We start from the raw sequence: 20,849 nt of genomic DNA on the forward strand, positions 1-20,849 counted from the left end.
TAGTGTTTTTTGCATTTATTATTTTGCTATCTTCACCACTTGACAGGACAGTATTATTACTCCTTGTAGATGATAAAACTGAGGCTCAGAAAAGGTAACTGACCCACTGTTAACACTGCTTATAATTGGGGAAAACAAAATCTTACTTTAGGTATATCTGACTCCAAAATCTGTGCCCCGTCTGTTATGATCTTCTGCTTCCCATTGACTGTGTATTATTCCTCTACTAAGAAGATGTTCCGTTCAGATTAAGGCCTTGGTCTGGAAATTTAGTGTAGTATTAGATGGACTGTAATAGAGGCACTATTTGTTCATGCATCAGTCATTTCTTGTGCACCTAGTAAATTCTGAGGGCTGTGTTTGACACTGAAATACAAAAATGAATAAGCCATGAGCCCTGCCCTATAGCAGCTCACAGTCACAGAAGGCACATTGAAAGAAACCACCAGTTATGCTCCAGTGGATAAGAGCTTTCATAGAGGTGTGGTTAGATCACAGGGGAAGGCCATCTAAGTCAGACCTGGGTGTATGCCTGAGAAGGAGGAAGTCAGTGAAGGGGTGCACAAGGAGATGATGAGTGCAGTGCATCTTAAACCATAGCAAGAATAAGCTTTCTAGGCTACGAGAAGAGCATATAATAAATCATGAAATGAAATGTAGAATTTTAGAAGAGCATTTAGGAATATGGTGAGATATAGCTAAAAAATTAAGCCAGGATCAGGTGATCTAGGAAGGCTAAGAAATCAAGCGTAAACTTTACATTGAAGGGAACAATCTGTGTGTTGATCCTAGGCAGGTAGATTACACATTGTGATTTTCATTTTAGATGGCAGCAATATCAAAGAACAATAAATCTGCAGACATAGGAACCAATCACGAAAATGTATTAAGTTAAAGATCATTAATATTTTTAAAATTCAATATATGCTTCCAAACCAGGGAGCAATTAAATGAATTTTTTTAAAAATTAGATCTATCCCTCTCAACACACACACACACACACACACACACACGCACACACACTTCCTTATTTTCTTACATTAGCAATTGTTATCTGCCTCCAAGTATTATCCACGCATATTTCTTTTTAAAATTAAATATATTTAAGTTTTTTAAAAGTTTATGACCCTTAAAGTGTCCAAAAAATTAGGATTTGGAATCATTTTTCTGAGAAACTTATGAGAAGAACACTTATATACTGGGGCAACTATGCAGAAGAACATAAACGTTCTATGAACTTTAAGTCAAAATTGCACTTGGAGAATCACCTTCCACTTCTCTAAGGAAAGGTCCCAGGAAGCACATTAGTGGGACATCCTTTTAGAAGAAAACACATATTTAAAAGATGCAAAAAGAAAGTTGTGTATGCCTGAGTAAAACTGAACGAGGCTCAAATACAAAGAGCTGAAAAGAAAACTCTTCTCCCAATTCCCCACTGTACTAAACAGGCTTCGCTAATCTCTTATTTATAAATAAGACTAATTCCTTGCACTTAACTGACACCTTCAAAAGTAGCTCTTAATTTGGCAGGAATTTCCTCGTATTTACACTAACTATAAACCACCTAACACTTGCCAGAATAATTCATTTCCATTTGAACCACCCAGGAGATTATTTGAGCTGAAAAGAATCAGTTCTGCTGGCGCAAGAAATTAGAGGACACTGCCCAGCCCGGAAGTGAAGCTGAACTCTCACATACTCATATTTCAGGAGGAAAGTGTGCGTCAGTTTCTCCATAAGTAGTTGCTGAGTGGGCCCCTAAACAAGTGGCTGGGGGCAGAACCAGGCAGAACTGTGTTCGGACAGATGGCATGGTTAGCTCACACTTTCCAGTCCTGGCAAGCCCCAGGCGGGCACCATTCTGCACCCTTTTGCTTGCTGGCTGAGGACACTCCACTTACACACAGGAGGGCGTCTGCTCGGTCACCACGAAGCGGCATCTCCCTTTGATGCAGTAATGTTTGTATTGCTTGGGGCACCTAGAGAAGTGGCCTTTCTGCTTTGATTGTGTGGTGGTAGCTGAAAAATGAGAAAAAGTTCAATAAATCAACTCTTTTTAAATATTCTCTTGTAAATAGAATCATATTCCTATCTTGCTGCCAGTTTCTCTGTAGAATATATTTGAATCTCTCATTTTTCTTTCTCTCTGCATTGGGATAGAATTCAGACTTTTGTGACTCCAAAATAGCTCTGGAGATTGGACAATGGGGATCATGGTGAGAATGTTACCTACTTTAATTAAGAATTGACTTCAACCTACCTTTCAGAAACTTTAGTGTCATTTAAAGGGTAAAACACAAGTATAAGAAGAAGAAGGCTTTCATTCCATGAACGCTATCAGAGCCATGCTAGAGAAGAGAGGTTTTTTGTTTGGTTGGTTTTGGGGTTTGGTTGTGGTTGTTTAACTTAAACACTTCCATAGTATTTCCTGGGTGCTAGATGCTGGTCTGTTTGCTTTTTGTATATTATTCATTTAATGTTCATAATAGCCTTGTGAGGTAAGCACCATTTGAATCTCCAATTTACGGATGTACAAAGCACAACACATGGAGGTTAAGTCACCTTCCAAGATCACACAGATAGAAAGTGGCAGAACTGGGACTCAAACCCAGGGAGTGTGCCACTGAGTCCACGATCTTGACTGCCACATACACTCTGGCATTTTGTTGAGCCAGCCGCTCACCAGGTGTCTGTCACTGACTCTCAGCCTGATGCATGCAGAAGTCACACCTGCCTCCGTGGGCAATTGTGTCTCTCATTTGGCCCATGAATTCTTTCTGCTGTTCTGAAGGAGGAGGAAAATACTGAAAGCTTCATACTCTGGATTTCACTCCTGAACTGACTTCCTTGCCTTACCCTTTTAGGGGTTTGATTGCCTAATTTTTCAACTGAGGGTAGTAACATGTAGCATTTCCCCATCACTGACATGTAAAATTTCAGTAAATAACAATCATCAAGAGAAACAGAACAGAAATACTAACTAGCTGTTTTGTCTGTTAATTTACAAGGGACGTATGCCCACACCCACAGAAAACAACTAACGAGCCAGCTCCAGCCCAGGGTCAAACTTTCCATGTTCATGGTATAACCAACAGCTTGCAGGATCCAGGCGCCTGTGGAGCCAGGAGGACCATAGTGTGTTCATGTCAGAAGGGCATGTCACGTTAGGTTTGGTATGGCACCTGTCATCCCAATGACATTGAATAATCATTTTATGAATAGCAATGACTACTAAACATCTTAATTAATATTATGAAAAGGGTACATATAATTGCCCCAGGCCACCAGAGAGAGGAATCTCAAAGGACTTAGGATGATCTATACACTGCAAATTCCTGTGATTCCAGGTCACAGTGCAGAGTTTCAGGGGATGGCAGAATCTCACTGAGGAACTGGCTAACCTGGTTTGATTGGTGACTTGATAACCGCCTATGCTGGCTGCTTGAACTACATGCCAGATATTTGCTTGATACATGTCAACCAATGAGACTTATCAGAAGGACTGAAATTTCTTCCAGAAATAACTACAAAATGTATCAAAGACAAAGACCTGTGTATTTTGACAAATAAATTGATGTCAGCTTCCATTTGTTGAGTGTTTCCATTTCCAGAGCTCTGTAATAGGCAGTAGAAAACATCAAAGAAATAAAGGATACCCTATCTTATTATTTAAATTGGTAGATTAGAACAAACAAAAAACAAGAATAAGCAATTAACTGGCAAGAACAACCATCATAACCAGATAATAGTTTTAGTACATTGAAAACAGTGGAAAGAACACTGGATTCAGAGAAAGAAAATTTGTGTTTAATTTTCAACTCCGCCTTTCATTAGCTGCATGAGTCTGGGCAAGCTAATTAGGCTGTCTGAACCTTTGTTTCCTCATCTGTAAGATAGACATGATAACATCTACATTGAAGGGCTGTTGAGAGACGCAATAAAAAAAGATATGTAGAAGTTCATAGCAGAATTCCTGGGACAGCAATCTCCTCAGCAAATGAGTTAATCCAAGAATCTTAAAATCTTGGCAATTCTAACAGCAATCTCATATGAGTGTGAAGAATGTTGACCTAATCAAAGAGAAATGAATGGAAAATGTAGATTTTTTAGAGGAGGTGAACAAGCAATTGATTTATGGAGAATGTCAATAGCAAAGGCACAGAGTCAAGAATATGCAGGTCTAGTGCAGGTAGTGGGAGGCACATTTCACTGAAATGGAAGGATCCTGAAGGAGAATAGCAAAGAATGGCTGTGAATGAAAGTTAGAAACCTCAGATGTCAGTAGGCTGAAGTGTTTACACTTGAAACACAAAGCAAGAGAGAGCTGAAGATGATTACTATGGATAAAATTAAATGGTATATATAAAAATACTTTAAACTGTGGAGCATTTTGTCGCCATATTATATAGGAGAGTATAGACTGGGCTCTTAGTGGGGGCAAAGAGACACATGCGATAAGAGTCTGGGCTAAGGAGATGGAGGGGAAGGAGATTAACTCAAGAGGCAGCAGACTTAATGACAGATCTTGTATGAACCAGAAAGACCTTTCCAGATTTGCAAAGCATACCTATCTTTAAATATCAAAGTCATTTGGCTATATATCCTAATCTTTACTTATTTCTCTAGTTGCTGTGTACCTTTAAATGCACCCAGGCTTTTGATAAACACCATGCAGAGTATGATACCAAAAAGCAAATTAACCAGCAGCTGCTGAATCCAGTGATTTGATCAGCCTTCGTTCATCCAAGCAGCACAAATCTATGCCAAGGAAATGTTTGCCAGGTCTTGTTTTGATCGCTCACAGAGCTCTCTCCTTTGCCAAGTAAGCATGCTCTTAAATATTCCCAACATTATTTAGATTTTAAAACATTTCCATGCCACCAGGCAGAAAATGTCCAGTGATTTCTTTATGGAACTTTAAAACCTGAAAGCAAAATAAATCACACATATTGCCACACATACACATAAATACACATACACACACACATACACATACAAACCCAGATGGGATCATCCTGTCCTTGTCAAAATGAGAAAGCTTATCAGCATTCTTTTTTTTTTTTTTTTGAACGGCACCTAAAATTTCAGTTCCTTATAATCCAGTATTCATAAAGTTCATGTTATCTAAAAATTGAACTATGGAACCCAATGTTTTCTGCCTGTCATGAGACCTGATGATATAGGGCACAGGAGGGTGAATATACCCTTCCATTCCAGAGATATTTATCAAGAAGAAGGAAAAGTTAATCCTATGACAAAAGAGGGATATGTCCTAAGTGTTGTGTTTCTCTGTTGTAAAGTGAATGACATAGTCTTGAAAATGTAGCAAGGTAGCAACCAGAAATATCCCTCTGATCCTAGAGGTGGTGGAATGCAATTGATCTTTTTTCCTCCCACATTACGCTTTTGCAACTCAAATTCCAAAAACAAAACATACCCCTGTCCCAGAGAATTTCACTGGAAAAGTACATCCACTAGTGGGTCAGGCTGCAACACAATCTCATAAGTGGATGGGCACCACAAGTAATATATATCGATCTCTTCATAAGACTCTATATTCCAAAGATGCTAAACACCAATTAAATAAGAAACGATTAGGATTACTGCAGGTCAGTGGATGTAAAAACCTAACTCTAAGGTTTGCAAAAGGAATCGGAAGCAGGGACATCTTTCTTAGATCACACAGCAATTAAACAAGAAGTAGTCATCCTCCTTGGGTCATATGGGTAGTTAGATGAGATGTACTAGATTCCCTTGGGCTAAGCCAAAGTGGAGGAATACAGTAGACACCTAAATGACTTAGTTTCCATATGGAATTTTCCTCAATTTGATGACATTTTGATTAAACATAGGATAGTTCCTTAGTCTCTATATGATTCTAGTTCTCAAGACAAAAGAGGCTTTGTGATGCCTTTGTGACTAAAACTCTGAGGAGTAGATCCATTAAGTGTATCTTTCATAAAACCTTTGCTTATTTATTCTAACAGTGTTCATTCAAATGTATTTAATAATTTTGTAGATGACATTAATATCAGCAACTGTATTCTGAAGTCAACTCAAAGGTCAATCAGTACTACAACTGTTATTACAGTGCTTTTTCGTAATACCTATTATAATGGTTATAGCCTTATAGTGTCTCTAGCTCCGTTGTTAGATGCATAGTTAAATCTGTATGTACAAATGTAAAGGGAAAGGCTAAACTTTGAAATAGATGTCTCACAGGTGTTAACAAGGAGACTGAGGAAGAAAAACAACTATAAATTCATACTCCCACACAGATAGGAAGTAGAGCCTAGGGCTTTATTATTTTACTCCTTGGCTTCCAGGCATCTTCCCAATAGGGATTTCCTCCTTTTACAAACCTCTTAGGCCAAAATGTGAAGAAGAAAGTTTTATATATTTAAAGTTAATTTTCTTTTTTGTCTTGCCAGCTATCTCTGGTCAGGGAAATGTAAATTCACAGTGTCCTTGAAGAAATACAAACTTTGAAAATTTATTTTAATTGAGGATTCCCATTTGTCTTACATCCAATGACATTTCCTCCAGAAAAGTGAAAGGGGACATTACATCTCACAGAGGTACATGTTAACTTTTTTTGAGCTACTAGAATTTGCTTATATAGGAGTTCAGTGGTGCGATATGGACAGAATAGCATGTCTTTTAACTAAGAAGGCCCTGGCAACCATTTCTGAGCTTATAGGAATGGGCCTTCACCCAGAGCTGCCCTTTTTCATTTAATCCCTTTGGTGGAAAAAAAAAGAATCAATGTTGAAGCATGGGTATCTTTGCATATGTTTAAAAATATTCATGGCTAGAGGCAAATAAAGATGAAGGGACAGGAAGAAAACTTATCTTTCCCTTGTTTTTCAAGAATGCATGCTATAGAATTCTTGTGTGCATGATGAATCCTTTGCTCATTCTTCTTTACAGGTTCCTCCTCGCCTCCCTCAACCTCTAAAATTTTGCAGATACAGCAGGGCTGGATACTCTTTCATCTCTTCTCCTTCCTGGGTAAGCTCATGAAGTCTCCTGTCCTAAACACAACTTTATGATAACAATTTCTAAATTTAGTTTACATCTTAGATATCATCCTTCAATCCCAACTGTCCCACTAACATCTTCACTTGGAGATCTAACTGACATTTCAACTTAACACTTTCAAAATAGAATATTTGATTTTCCCGTTGAAACTTGGTCTTTCCTTATCTCAGTAAATAATATCCATTCTTACATTATTTCAGCCAAAAATCTTGGAATTATCTTGACTTATTTCTCTCTTACCCTACATCCAATGCATCAACAAACCCTATTGGCTTCATTCAAAATATATGCAGAATATTCCCATGATCTCCACTACCCTGGTCTGAGCCAAGTAGCGTCTCAGGCTGGAAATCACTTCTATGACAACACCTTTAGCTAGTCTCTTTCCTTCTGCCTTTGCCCACTTGACTATCAAATCTGCATACAAAAACCAGAGTAATGCCATTAAAACTCACTCAGAGAAAAAGCTGAAGGCCTTATACTCCTTGGCAAGGCTCTGTTATACCGTACTCATTACCTCTCATTCTCCATTACCTTTCTGACTTCATATTTGACCACTGTTCATTTTTGCACCCCTGACACCTGGACGACAGCCTGCTGCATAGTAGGTGCTCATAAATATTAGTAAGATGAATGAATGCAACACTCAGGTTAGAAAATGATACAGTCAGTACAGAAGATTTGTTCCGGCATCCTATTCATTTATTTTTCAAGAACCTACTGTTCTCATTTGCACTTTACCTTCAGGAAATGATTGTTATTCTTATTATTTTTAGCATTTTTCTCACACGTTCCACATTTTGATCTTCCCACCTGATTCTAAGCAGTTTAGCATGGTGATTAACAACACACTTTCTAGAGAGATGATGTCTCTGAATTCATGTCAGGCTACTTTGTTTACTGTGTGATCTTGAACAAATTACTTTATCTCTCTGTGCCGCAGTGTCTTCATTTGAAAAAGGGAGTAATGTAGGTACCCCATAGGATTAAATGAATTTATATACATAAAACACTCAGAACAGTCCTTGGCACATAGTAGGAGATAAATAGATGATGGATGCTATCTTTTTGTTAAAAGTATAATTGTTGATGATGATGCTATACCCCAAAGGAATAAAGTATAATAAAATAAATCACCAAATAAAGGAACGAAAGGAGGGCTGAAGGAAGGAAGGAAACAAAAAAGTAAAGAGGGAAGGAGAATGAGAAGGAGGGTGGAAAGGGGAAGAAAATTGATTTAAATAAGTTAATTAATGCTATCGTGACCATCATATAAGAGTAGGCCCATCTACCTTAGATTCTGAGAGATCAAGCTCAAAGATATTTAGCATAGTCTACCTATTAATTTTACCCGATATTTTAAGGTAATACAGTTATTTTAGCCTGATAATGTGAAAGGACAGTAGTAACATAAATAATGCTACTCAATGCCACAAAAATTTCAAGAAGCTCCATCCTTGATTAAAATTTTCAAAATCAAATCAATTGATTTTCAACACCTCTAGAATTGTGTTCTTGAGATGTTTTTTGTTTGTCTTCTGTTTTCTAATAGGCTACTAGGAGAAGAAGAGTAAACCAAAGAAATAATTAAGCATTTTTGCTCTGTATTTCTGGTTTCTCATTGATTTCTCAACATACAGCCATGTTGAAGTCTGTCTTCTATCCATCTCTAGATAATATTCCCCAAATAGTAAAATGTGTAACTATGTTTTTAAGCCCATTTGCAAGAAAAAATTCTATATCCTACATAGGAAAATACAAAATAATTTTTCTGACATTATATTATTATTGTGATATTTAAGCAAAGTGATCTTCCACCAAATCACTACTGTATTTGTATCTTAATTATGCCAATAACTTTACTAAAATAATTTACAAATAATATTTTCTTAAAATTATTGTAAGCCAGTGACAAGTTGCATCCTGCATGGTCTTAGCATGCCACAGGCCTAATCACTCATGGTGTAAAAGAAAGTTTCCCCATGTAGAGATTACAGTATATGGTCTCTATTTTAAATTTTTTTAAGTCAAAAACTCACTTTTGCCTTATTTGCATAGTTTTCAGCTTTTACATTTATTTGTAAATAATACGTTTATATTTAATATTTGTAAAATCATTTACAAAATTTACAATAATTTTACTAAAATATTTATAAGATCTATAAATGCAGGCTTAACCTCCTGAATGGGAGGGAAAGGGAACATACAAGCAATAGTGATAAAAAAGAATCAGAGATTAATAAATTTCGCTTTTCATGGATGCTGAGGGGGTGGGGAGATAGCCAGAGATTGGTTGCAGGATACAAAATTATAGTTAGATAGGAGAAATAAAGTTCTAATGTTCTCTAACACTGTGGGATAACTATAATTAACAATAATTTACTGCATATTTTGAAATAACTGAAAGAGAAGATTTTGAATATTTTCAACACATAAAAACGATAAATGCTTGAGGTGATAGATACGTGCTAATTACCCTGATTTGATCATTGCACATTGTATACATGTGTTGAAATAGCTCACTGTATCCTATAAATATGTATAATTATTGTGTCAATTAAAAATAATCATAATAAATTTTAAAGAAAACAGAAAATATACCAAAAAATAATTATTTGGACATGTCCCCAGACTATGTCTCAGAAAAGAAATTACAACTAATTCAGAGAAAATTATGGATTTGAGTGGGTGAACAAAAATAACTACTTCCTCAGTGATCCTCCAGAGAAAAAATTAGAGATAAATTTAAAAGCTAAAACTATGCAAATAATGCTAAAACAAGTAATTAAATTTTAAAAAATTAAAAATAAAGATCTTATACTGTAGCCTCTACACTGTGGGAAACCGGCTTTTACACAGTGAATGATTAGACCTGTGGCACGCTAAGACCATGCAGGCTGCAACTTGTCACTGAGTTACTATGGAAGACGTGTGATGGGAAGGTCTGCATTGATGGGCATAGACTTCGAAAATGAAAATTTTGGTGCTGGAAGCAGAAAGCTGCCTAAGACAACAAAATGGCTTAGAGTGAGAGATTGGTGATTATTCTGTTCAAGGATTTTCTTAGACCCCTCTTTTTGTTAAAGGGTATTAGAGAGACATATAAAAACTACATCCATTTGTAGTACATAAAGAATTAGAAAACAGCGCCCATCAACCAATGAATGGATAAAGAAAATGTGATTTATATACACCATGAAATACTACCTGACCATAAAAAGGAACAAAATAATGTCTTTTGTAGCAACTTCGATGGAGCTGGAGGCCATTATTTTAAGAGAAGTAATGCAGGAATGGGAAACCAAATAGTGTATGTTCTCACTTATAAGTGGGAGATAAGCTATAAAGATGCTCTATTAATCTGTCCTCATGCTGCTAATAAAGACATACCCAACACTGGGTAACTTATAAAGGAAAGAAGTTTAATTAACTTACAGTTCCACACGGTTGGGGAGGCCTCACAATCATGGTAGACAGTGATTGAGGAGCAAAGTCATGTCTTACACGGCAGCAGGCAAGAGAGCTTGTGCAGGGGAACTCCCGTTTATAAAAACAACAGGACTCATGAGACTTATTCAATACTATGAGAACAGTATGGGGGAAATCGCCCCCATGAATCAATTATTTCCACCTGGCCCTGCTGCCTTTGACACCTGGGGATTATTACAATTCAGTGTGAGATTTGGGTGGGGACACAGTCAAACAATATCAGATGCAAAGGCACAAGAAAGCTATAATAAACTTTGGGGACTGAGAGGGGAAGATTGGGAGCAGGGTGAGGGATAAAAGACTGCATAGTGGATATAGTGTACACTGCTTGGGTGATGGGTGAACTAAAATCTTAGAAATCACCACTGAAGAACTTATCCATGCAACCAAAACCACCCGTACCTCCAAAACTATTTTTTTAATTTTACTTTAAGTTCTGGGATACATGTGCAGAATGTGCAGGTTTGTTACATAGGTATACACATGCCACGGTGGTTTCCTGCATCTATCAACCAGTCATCTAGGTTTTAAGCCCCCCATGCATTAGGTATTTGTCCTAATGCTCTCCCTCCCCTTGCCACCCGTCCCCCAACAGGCCCTGATGTGTGATGTTTCCCTCCCTGTGTCCATTCCCACTTATGAGTGAGAACATGTGGTGTTTGGTTTTCTGTTACTGTGTTAGTTTTCTGAGAAAGATGGTTTCCAGCTTCATCCATGTCCCTGCAAAGGACATGAACTCATTCTTTTTTAAGGCTGCATAGTATTCCATGGTGTATATGTGCCACATTTTCTTTATCTAGTCTATCATTGATGGGCATTCCTCCAAAACTATTGAAATAAAAACTGTTTTAAAGAAAAGAAAAAAGAGGAGTAACATCATCAAGATGGCAGAATAGAAAGCCTCCAACTATCCTACCCTCCACAAACACACTGAGTCAACATTACAAAATAAAGACAAATTCTTTTGTAAGAAATTCAGAAAATAGTTGAGAAGCTCCTGTCCTCTAAGCGAATGCAAAAGTAGCCACATTGAAGAAGGTAAAAAAATCTGAGACAGTCTCTCATCATAATCCCTACCCCTAACACAGCACCGCATGATCAGAAGAAAAGTTCCTAGATCTCAGAACAAAGAGAGTTGGACTAGCACAAAGCCTCGAAGGGCCCCCAAGTCTTCAACCAGACTGATTAATGAGAGTCTCCTTCATAAGGCCAGTCCATGAAGAGAGGAGAGGTAGCTGTTTTCTCTAATGCACAGACACCAACACAGCAAGTTAAGAAAAATGAAGGAACGGGTAAATATATCCTAAAGAGAAAAAAAAAAGCACTAATGAAATGAAGATGTATAATTTATTTGACAGAGAATTTAAAATAACTATCATAAAGATGCTCAATGAAGACAGGAGAACAATACATGAACAAAGTGAAATTTTCAAGAAAGAGGTAGAAAATTTTTTTTTAATCAAACATAAATTTTCAAGCTGGGTAATTCAGTAACTAAGCTGGAAAATTCAATAGATGGGTTCAACAGCAGACTGTGTCAAGCAAAAGACAGGATTAGCAAACTTCAAGACAGATAATTGGAAATTATACAATCATAGGAGCAAAAATTAAAAAAGAATTTTAAAAAGTGAAAAAGCTTGAAGGACTTATGAAACACCATAACTACAGGCAGACCAATATATATCTGATAGTAGTCTAAGAGGAAAAATAGAAAGGGGCAGAAAGCTTATTCAAAGAAATAATGCCCCAAACTTACCAAATCTAAGGAAAGAAATATACATACATAATCAGAAGACCAACAAATTTCAAAAACATAAACCCAAAGAAATCCACACCAAGACCCCTCACAATCAAATTGTCAAAAGTTCAAAATAAACAGACAATTTTGAGAGGAGTCAGATGAAAATTACTTTTCATGCACAAAGGAACCTCCATCACACTCAGTGGATTTCTCAGCAGAAACCTTGTAGGCCAGAAAGGACTAGGATGATATATAGTTATCCATCACTTAATGACAGGAATATGTTTGGAGAAATGCGTTATTAGGCAGTTTTTTCATTGAGCAAACATCATAGAGTGTACTTACACAAACCTAGATGGTGTAGCCTATACACACCTTAGTTATATGGTATAGTTTATTGCTCTGAGGCTACAAACCTATATAGCATGTTACTGTACTGAATACTGTAGACTATCATAACATAATGGTGAGTATTTTTGTATCTAAACACAGAAAAGGTACAGTAAAAATATGATATAAAAGTTTGCAAATAGTATATCTATATAAGGCACTTACTATGAAAGGAGCTTGAGAGGCTAGAAGCTGCTCTAGGTAAGTCAGTGAGTAAGTGGTGAGTGAACATGATGGCCTAGGACATTATCATCAACCACCGTAGACTTTATAAACATTGTACTCTTAGGCTACAATACATTTGCATTATAAAAAAATTCTTTCTTCAATAATTAACTTTAATTTACTATAACTTTTTATTGCATAAACTTTTTTATTAATTTCTCCTTTGACTCTTGTAATAACAGCTGAAAACACAAACACACTGTACAGCTCTACAAAAATATTTTCTTTATATCTTATTCTATAAGCTTTTTCTATTATTTTGTGCTTTTTGAACTGATGTCACAGAAATAAAAAGGATTATATTAGACTACTATGAAAATTGAATAACCAAGAAGAAGGAGATAAATACCTAGAATCAAACAACCAGCCATGATTGAATCATAAAGAAACAGAAAATATGAACAGACCTATGACTAATAAGGAAATTGGTCACAATCCAAAGCCTCCACAAATAAAGGCCCGGGTCCAGATGCCTCCACTAGTGAATTCTATCAAACATTTAAATATATAATTCCAATCCTTAAACTCTTTCAAAAAATTGAAGAGGAAGAAACACTTCCAAAAACATTTTACGAAGCCAGGATTGCCCTGATACCAAAGTTAAACAAAGACATTATAAGAAAAGAAAACTACAGGGCAATGTCTTTAATGAATATAGACTCATTCATAATTCATTTTGACAAAATTCAACACCCCTTCATAATAACTTTTAACAAACTAGTAATAGAAGGAAATTACCACAACATAAGAAAGGCCTTATATGTAAACCCCCAACTAACATGGTACTTAATGGTAAAAAATTACAAAGCTTTTCCTCTAAGATCAGGAGCAAGACAAGAATGTCCAGTCTAACTGCTTCCATTCAACATAGTGCAGGAAGTCCTAGTCAGAGCAATTAGGAAAAAATAAAATAAAAGGAATCTAAATTGGAAAAAAAGAATTTTATCTCTACTTGAAGATGACATGATCTTAAACATATAAAATTCTAAAGACTACACACAGACACACACACATATACAAATACACACAAACTGTAAGAACTAATTTACAAATTCACAAAGTTGTAGGATACAAAATAAACATGAAAAAACAGTTGTATTTGTATACACTAATCACAAACGGTTCAAAAAGCAAAGTAAAAAATAAACTAACTTATGATAGCATCTAAAAGAATAAAACACCTAGGAATAAACTTAACTAAATAAATGAAAGACTTGTACACTGAAAACTATAAAATATTAATTAAAGAATTTTAGAAAGACAAAAGTATATAAAAAGACATCCTGTTTTTGTGGCCTAAAAGATTTAATATTGTTAAAATGTCCATACTACCCAAAGTGATCTATAGATTGACTATCAAAATTCCAATGACTTTTTTTTACAGAAATGGAAAATTAAATTTAAATTTCAAAGGAAACTGCAAAGGACCCTGGATAGCCAAAACAATCTTGAGCAAGAACAAAGTTGGAGGTATCGTTCTTCCTGGTTTTAAAACATATTACAAAGCTACAATAATTAAAACAGCATGGTACTGGTATAAAGACATACATAAAGACCAATAGAACAGAGTAGACAGCCAAACAATAAACCCATGAATATATGAACAACTGATCTTCAGAAAGGGTACTAAGAATACACAAAGAGGAAAGGGTAGTCTCTTAAATAAATGATGTTTGAAAACTAGATATACACATGCAAAAGAAGGAAATTGGACTCGCTTGTTGCATTACACAAAAATCAACTCAAAATGGACCGAAGACTTATATTAAGACCTGAAACAGTACAATTCCTTCAAGGAAACATATGATAACACTTCTTGACATTGGTCTTGGCAATGATTTCTTAGATGTGACACCAAAAGCACAGGTGACAAAAGTGAAATAAACAAGTGGGACTATGTCAAATGAAAAAGCTTCTTCACAGAAAAAGAAACAACAGAGTTTGGGCTGTGCAGAGACAGGGTTAGAAGTTATAACAGTTAAGAGAAATGGGAACTCAAATCCATTGTGATGGGTAAATTAGTACTGTTTTTCTTGAGGAAAATTTAGCACTATACAAAACATATTGATTACACATATCCAAAATACATAAAGAATTCTTACAACTCAATAACAAGAAAACAAATGACCTAATAAAAATCAGGATCTCAATGAGATACTTGTATTCCCATGTTTATTGTGGCATTATTTCATAAAAGTCAAAAGATGGAAGCGACCTAAGAGTCTACTGATAGATTAATGGATAAAGAAAGTACAGTACATACATAGAATATTATTCAGCCTTACAAAAGAGAAAAATACTGCCATTGTGACAACATGGATGAACCTGAAAGAAATTTTGCTAAGTGAAATAAGACAGTCACAGAAAGACAAATATAATATGAATGCCTCTACTTATATGAGACATCTAAAATAGCCAAATTTATGGAAGCAGATAGTAGCACGGTGGTTGCTGGAGGCTTGGGGAGTTGCTATTCAATGGGTACAAAGTTTCAGTTAGTGCAAAATTAATAAATTTGAAGAGATCTGCTAATCTGTAGTTAACAATATTGTATTGCCCACTTTAAGTTTGTTAAAAGGGTAGGTTTCATGTTAAATGTTCTTACTACAATAAAAATAAAATTAGAAAACACATTTAGGATGATGATGAGGAAGATTTTGGAACATTGTCTGTCATCAAATTATGGAATGATTTCCCAAGGGAAATGTGAAAAAATGCCATCATTGAAGACATTTGAAACCAGACTGAAGAAAAACACATGAACACATAAAGTTGGCCTTGTTCTTCTGCCTACAAGGATGACAAGACCCAAACATGACCTAAGACACCATTAGATTCTACAGCCGATGAGCACCCTCTGACCACCCACTACTGTGAGGGATGAAAGGGGAAAATTGGGCTGGAACTGATGACTCACATCAGGAAGACTTGCTCAGTGTGTTCCTGGCTCTGTTACAACTTCCCAAGAGTGCTAGGAAAGGAGAAGTTTACATCAAGTCACCATACTCCCAGTTCATAGAAGTTTTTTTAAGTCAGAAATAACCCCTGTAGAAGACCAGACCATATAATCTATATAGAACAAACATAACCTTAGACCAGGGGTCAGCAAAGTGTAGTCCAAGCATCAGATCTGGCCCACAGCCTGTTTCTCTAACTAAAGTTTTATTGGAACAGAGCCCAACCTATTCATTTGCATAGTGTCTATGACTGCTTTCACAGTACAATGGCAGTGTTGAGTAGTTGTGACAAAGACATCATGACCCACAAAGCCTAAAACTCTTATTACCTAACCCTTTACTAAGGCCAACTCCTGCCTTAGACTGATAAGTTTCAGAACACTAATTCAAGCATCTCCAAGATAAAATATGTAAAATCCTTGCCTTCTTCCCTTCTTTTAACTAAGAAATAGAAAAGAAAAAAGGAATTTAACTTTGAGTAGAATATGTCAGCTTTTCATGAATCCAGACTAAGATATCACATGCTGGAGTCTGGAACATGCATCTGTGACCCAAAATACAGTGGCTGACCAGAGGCACTAGAATCAGAAGGACCTGCGTTTGAATTGCAGATTTGCTATTTTCCAGCTGTATGACCTTTGGCAAGTTACTTAATCTTTGTAGGTTTTTCCTTGAAATAAAATAAAAAATATTATCTAGCTCAGAGGGCTTTTGTGAGTAGTGATGAATTACTGTATATAAAGAACTTTAGCACAGTGGCCAGTACTTCAATATGTACTCAATTACCTAGTATTATGAGTACTATTATTATCAGAAAACTAAAACTCAGATTTGAATATAAAGTTTGTGAAACATTACCTGCACAGTTTTCATCAGGGTCTCCACAGAGAAGGCCATTAGTTTCAGGACTTCTGGTGGAATTCCCATCTGCCACCACACAGTGGAGGATCACTAGACCTTCAAGTTCAAAACACAACCAAAACCAGGCATGAAAATTTGCTTATTGTGAAACAGTCTATCAAAGTCATCACCCATTTCACCCATTTATGAAAATAACAACCTACGGTTTCCATTTCCAAGTCATTCACTCCCAGAAGGGATACAGAGGCCAACATGCTGCACATTTTCAGCTCATTGCTAAAGAATGAATTTTCAAGTCACCGTCACTTACATCTAACTATGGATCTTAAGGAGGAAACTTGGCCATAGCTTGTGAAAGAGCCTTATAACAAAAGCAGAAGTAAGAGCAGCTGAATTCCCAGTCCCTGAGTGGATATACTGATGAATTTCCAGGGAAAGTGGCTGGTGAACCTCCATGGCAAGCAAAGTGCCTTCTCCATTCCACACAGACCCAGCGTTTCTCAGGTGTTAACAACTGAGTGTGCTTCTTTCTGGGGAGATATTTGATCCATGGGAATTCTTTAAAAATTTTAGATCCCTTCAGCTAAGAATCTCTGTTTCTGAGAAGGACAGGCCACATGTTTTACAAGGTAGAGAAGAATGCCATGCTGTGGTTAGAATGGTTCAGAATACAATGTGCAGTACTTGTGTAGATACTGATTCAAACAAACCAAGCAGAAAAGGTCACTTATGAGATAATCAGGGAAATTTGACACTGACTGGACACTAGATAATATTAAAAAATGTTACAGATATTTTAAAGTATGATAATGATATTGTGGTTTAGGTTAAAAAACAGGTTCTATATCGTGTCTGTGTGTGTGTAATTATGGATAAAATTGATGTATCTGATGTTTGCTTTGAAATAATCCAACATGAGAAGGAGGATACAAAGAAGTGATGAAAAGGCATGGATGAAATAAGGTTGGCTACACATTGATAATTGCTGAAGCTGATGGTGGGTATATCAAGGTTCATTATGTTGTCCTCTCTAGTTCGTATGTGCTTAAACATGTCCATAATAATAGGAGGAAAGAATAGAAAAAGAAAGAAGAGAGGAGGGAGGAAAGTCAAGAAAGAGAAAGATGGCTTAGAAATTAGCTGGTCTTGAGTTTAAGAGCTGTTTTGGCCAGATAACTATGAAAAGCACTTAACACGGTGCTGGTATGTAAGCAATGTGCAATAAAAATTACTTATTATGATGCAACTGACAAGAATAAAATAGCCTGTCCACCAGTTGTATTGAAATTTATACGTCTAATGATTTCTAAACATATGGATGTTCTCCAATTCAATTTCATTCAACAAACATTCATGGACATACAGGAACACACAGGTGAATAGAATGTGCTAGATCGCAAAATCCTCAAGTTGCCCCCAAGCTGTGGAGCCAATTAACCATAACAGAAAGTGCTACCACTGTACCAGAAAGCAACAATGGCTAGCAAATTCAAAGGTCAAGAGTTTTCAAAAGGGTCTTTTAAAAGAGAGACTCTTTTTTACCTATCTAATTGGAATATTTTTTTAAAGAAAGAAATTGTACCTAGCATGGGTAACAGTAAAGAGAAACGGAAACTCAAATCCATTGGTGATGGGTAAATTAGTATTGCTTTCCTTGAGGACAATTTAGCACTACACAAAACACAAAAGCAAATGAAAACACAATGTATAAGTCTTAAATTCAGTAATTACATTGCTAATGGTTTTCTTAAGGAAATAATTCACGTTAAATAAAGACATTTAGCTACAAAATGGGATGAGCTTAAAAAAATATATAGATTACCTAAATAACTGACAATAGATTAATTAAGTATATTGAACTATCTTCATGCAACAAAATACTATCCAGCCATTAAAAGATGATATTCAAACATATGTAAAAACCTATCCATATAGTCAAAAGGTGAATGAGTAAATAGAGAGTTGCTCACAATTTCCTTAAGGCAACACTTTTCTTAATTTTTGCTTATTTGTATTTTCGAAGCTTTCTAAAAGCACATTTTATCTGTTGCAACAAGAAAAAAGAGGTGACTCATGTATTTCTTTTGTAAATTGTAATTTGGCTACCAAATTTCTAGATTATTTACACGTTTTCTCCCAGCATCTGCCCTTTCCTTCACACTTGGAACAAATAGAAACAAACAATCATTTAGGGCTTCTGAAGCACAGTAATTTTATATCATTCATCTTTGTAATCCTGGTGCCTAATACAGAATTTAACGAATATTCAACAAATGTTAAAAGACTGAATGAATCAATCTATAAATGAACAAGAAAAAAACTCTTTATATTCAAAAATCCCAGGAGCAATTTCTAGTGGAAAATAATAAAATATGTTTAATTCATTTCTAAAATCCCATCCATGGGTTTTCTTCATGGGCAGTAATAGGAGGCCTTAATCTCTTCTAATGATGGGAACGAAACAAATAAAAATAAAAATAAAAAATCTCTAAATCTCATAGAGATTCTGCATCTGCAATCTGAGGATGGTAGTATGTCCTTCTCGGGGTTATTGTAAAACTTAAGTTGATTTTTAAAAAGAGCACATGACTTGGCACATGCTATACAATGTGCAGTCCAATTGCACGCCTTCTCACTATCACTTATAATTTAACCCATTATTCTCCAATTCCACTCACAGAGGGAATTCCAATTCCTTTGAAACCCTGCTGAGGCCTTCAAACATCCCCATAGGCTGGGGGCTACAGCCCAGGCTCCTTCTGCTAAGCCTCATTTCACATGCTGGTGTCAGTTGGCAAAAGGAGGTTACTGTCCTCACAGGTGGAGGCAAAGCATGGGGAGGAGGAATCCTCAGCCAAGCCACCTCCCAAACCAAGCAGAGCATACATTGCTCCTCTTCCTGCCCACCCCAGCAACCTACAGGTCACAGGTTGGTGGGTGTGAACCAAAGCGAGCCTGAAGAAGCATTTGCCTGACCTTCACAGTTTTTAATAATTGAATCAAGGCAGTTCATATTAAACCTGAATTTTCTTCTTCCATTGAAAGAGTGGAAGATCTGGCAAGACAGACCTAAGATACTTTCCTAGCACCAACTGGCTGAAACTAAGAAGCAGGTGACCCCTTTAAGTGCCCCAGAACCCATGAGGCTTCCTGCACTTATCTATTTTAACTACTCAGGCCCTAACAGGTATTTGAGTTTGTGATCTGTAAAAAGAGACTCAGAAACCAGATAAATGCTCACAAAACTATCTACTAAACAATAAAGGCTGCTATAAAGAAAAAGGACACTCCTGTTCATTCATAATACAATGAATATTTATTAAGACTATGTATTTGACACAGGTGCAAGACTCAAGACACTGAAGGCTCTAAGATAACAGACACAGGTATTATCATTAACCTCAAGGAGATCACATTCTGGGAAGATAGACATACACTTTTATTTTCTTTTTCTTTTTTCTTTTCTTTTTTTTTTTGAGACAGAGCCTCACTCTATTTCCCAGGCTAGAGGGCAGCGGCACAATCTAGGCTCACTGCAGCCTCCACCCCCCAGGTTCAAGCAATTCTCATGCCTCAGCCTCCCGAGTAGCTGGGATTATAGGTGCCTGCCACCATGCCTGGCTAATTTTTGCATTTTTAGTAGAGATGGGGTTTCACTGTGTTGACCAGGCTGGTCTTGAACTCCTGACCTCAAGTGATACACCCGTTTCAGCCTCCCCAACTGCCAGGATTACAGGCACGTGCCACCAAGCCTGGCCTGACACACAAATCTTTAAGGTACAGCATAATATGTACAACAACGATGATAATGCAGAAGTAATAGGATAGAGAATCAACTCTGCCTAGTGGCAAAGACTTCATGGAGAAATTGAGATTTGCCATGAGTTCTTAATGAGGAATAAATGATTTTTAAAAGCATCAGTTAATAACTTTTATAAAAAACAAAAAAAAGTGTAAACAAGATAATAATCATAATATGTTAATTGTTTCAACAGTGGATAATATTTATGTGGTTATAATAATGTCAATATTGATAATTTAACAAAATATGTTCATAAATTCAGGGCCAGTAATTAGCCCACATATACCATATGGGATAACTGGTTGTGACTAATCAGTGTGTGCTGTGCCAGTTCTTGAATGTT

The 20,849-nt window shown here is 36.3% G+C and overlaps 1 protein-coding gene across 2 annotated transcripts in view; it reads right to left on the reverse strand.

Moving 5' to 3' along the window:
• BTC (betacellulin) overlaps window positions 1-20,849 on the reverse strand; it is a 62,342-nt gene that overhangs the window by 21,083 nt on the left and 20,410 nt on the right. For both annotated transcript variants that reach the window (XM_011966157.1, XM_011966158.1), the window contains exons 2-3: window positions 16,702-16,800; window positions 1,902-2,019 (exon numbers count right to left, since the gene is read on the reverse strand). In XM_011966157.1, the coding sequence (XP_011821547.1) occupies window positions 1,902-2,019; window positions 16,702-16,800 (217 nt within the window). The remainder of the gene's footprint in view (window positions 1-1,901; window positions 2,020-16,701; window positions 16,801-20,849) is intronic.

Source organism: Mandrillus leucophaeus, unplaced genomic scaffold (genome assembly GCF_000951045.1).
Source record: "Mandrillus leucophaeus isolate KB7577 unplaced genomic scaffold, Mleu.le_1.0 Scaffold75, whole genome shotgun sequence".
NCBI classification, from domain to species: domain Eukaryota; kingdom Metazoa; phylum Chordata; class Mammalia; order Primates; family Cercopithecidae; genus Mandrillus; species Mandrillus leucophaeus.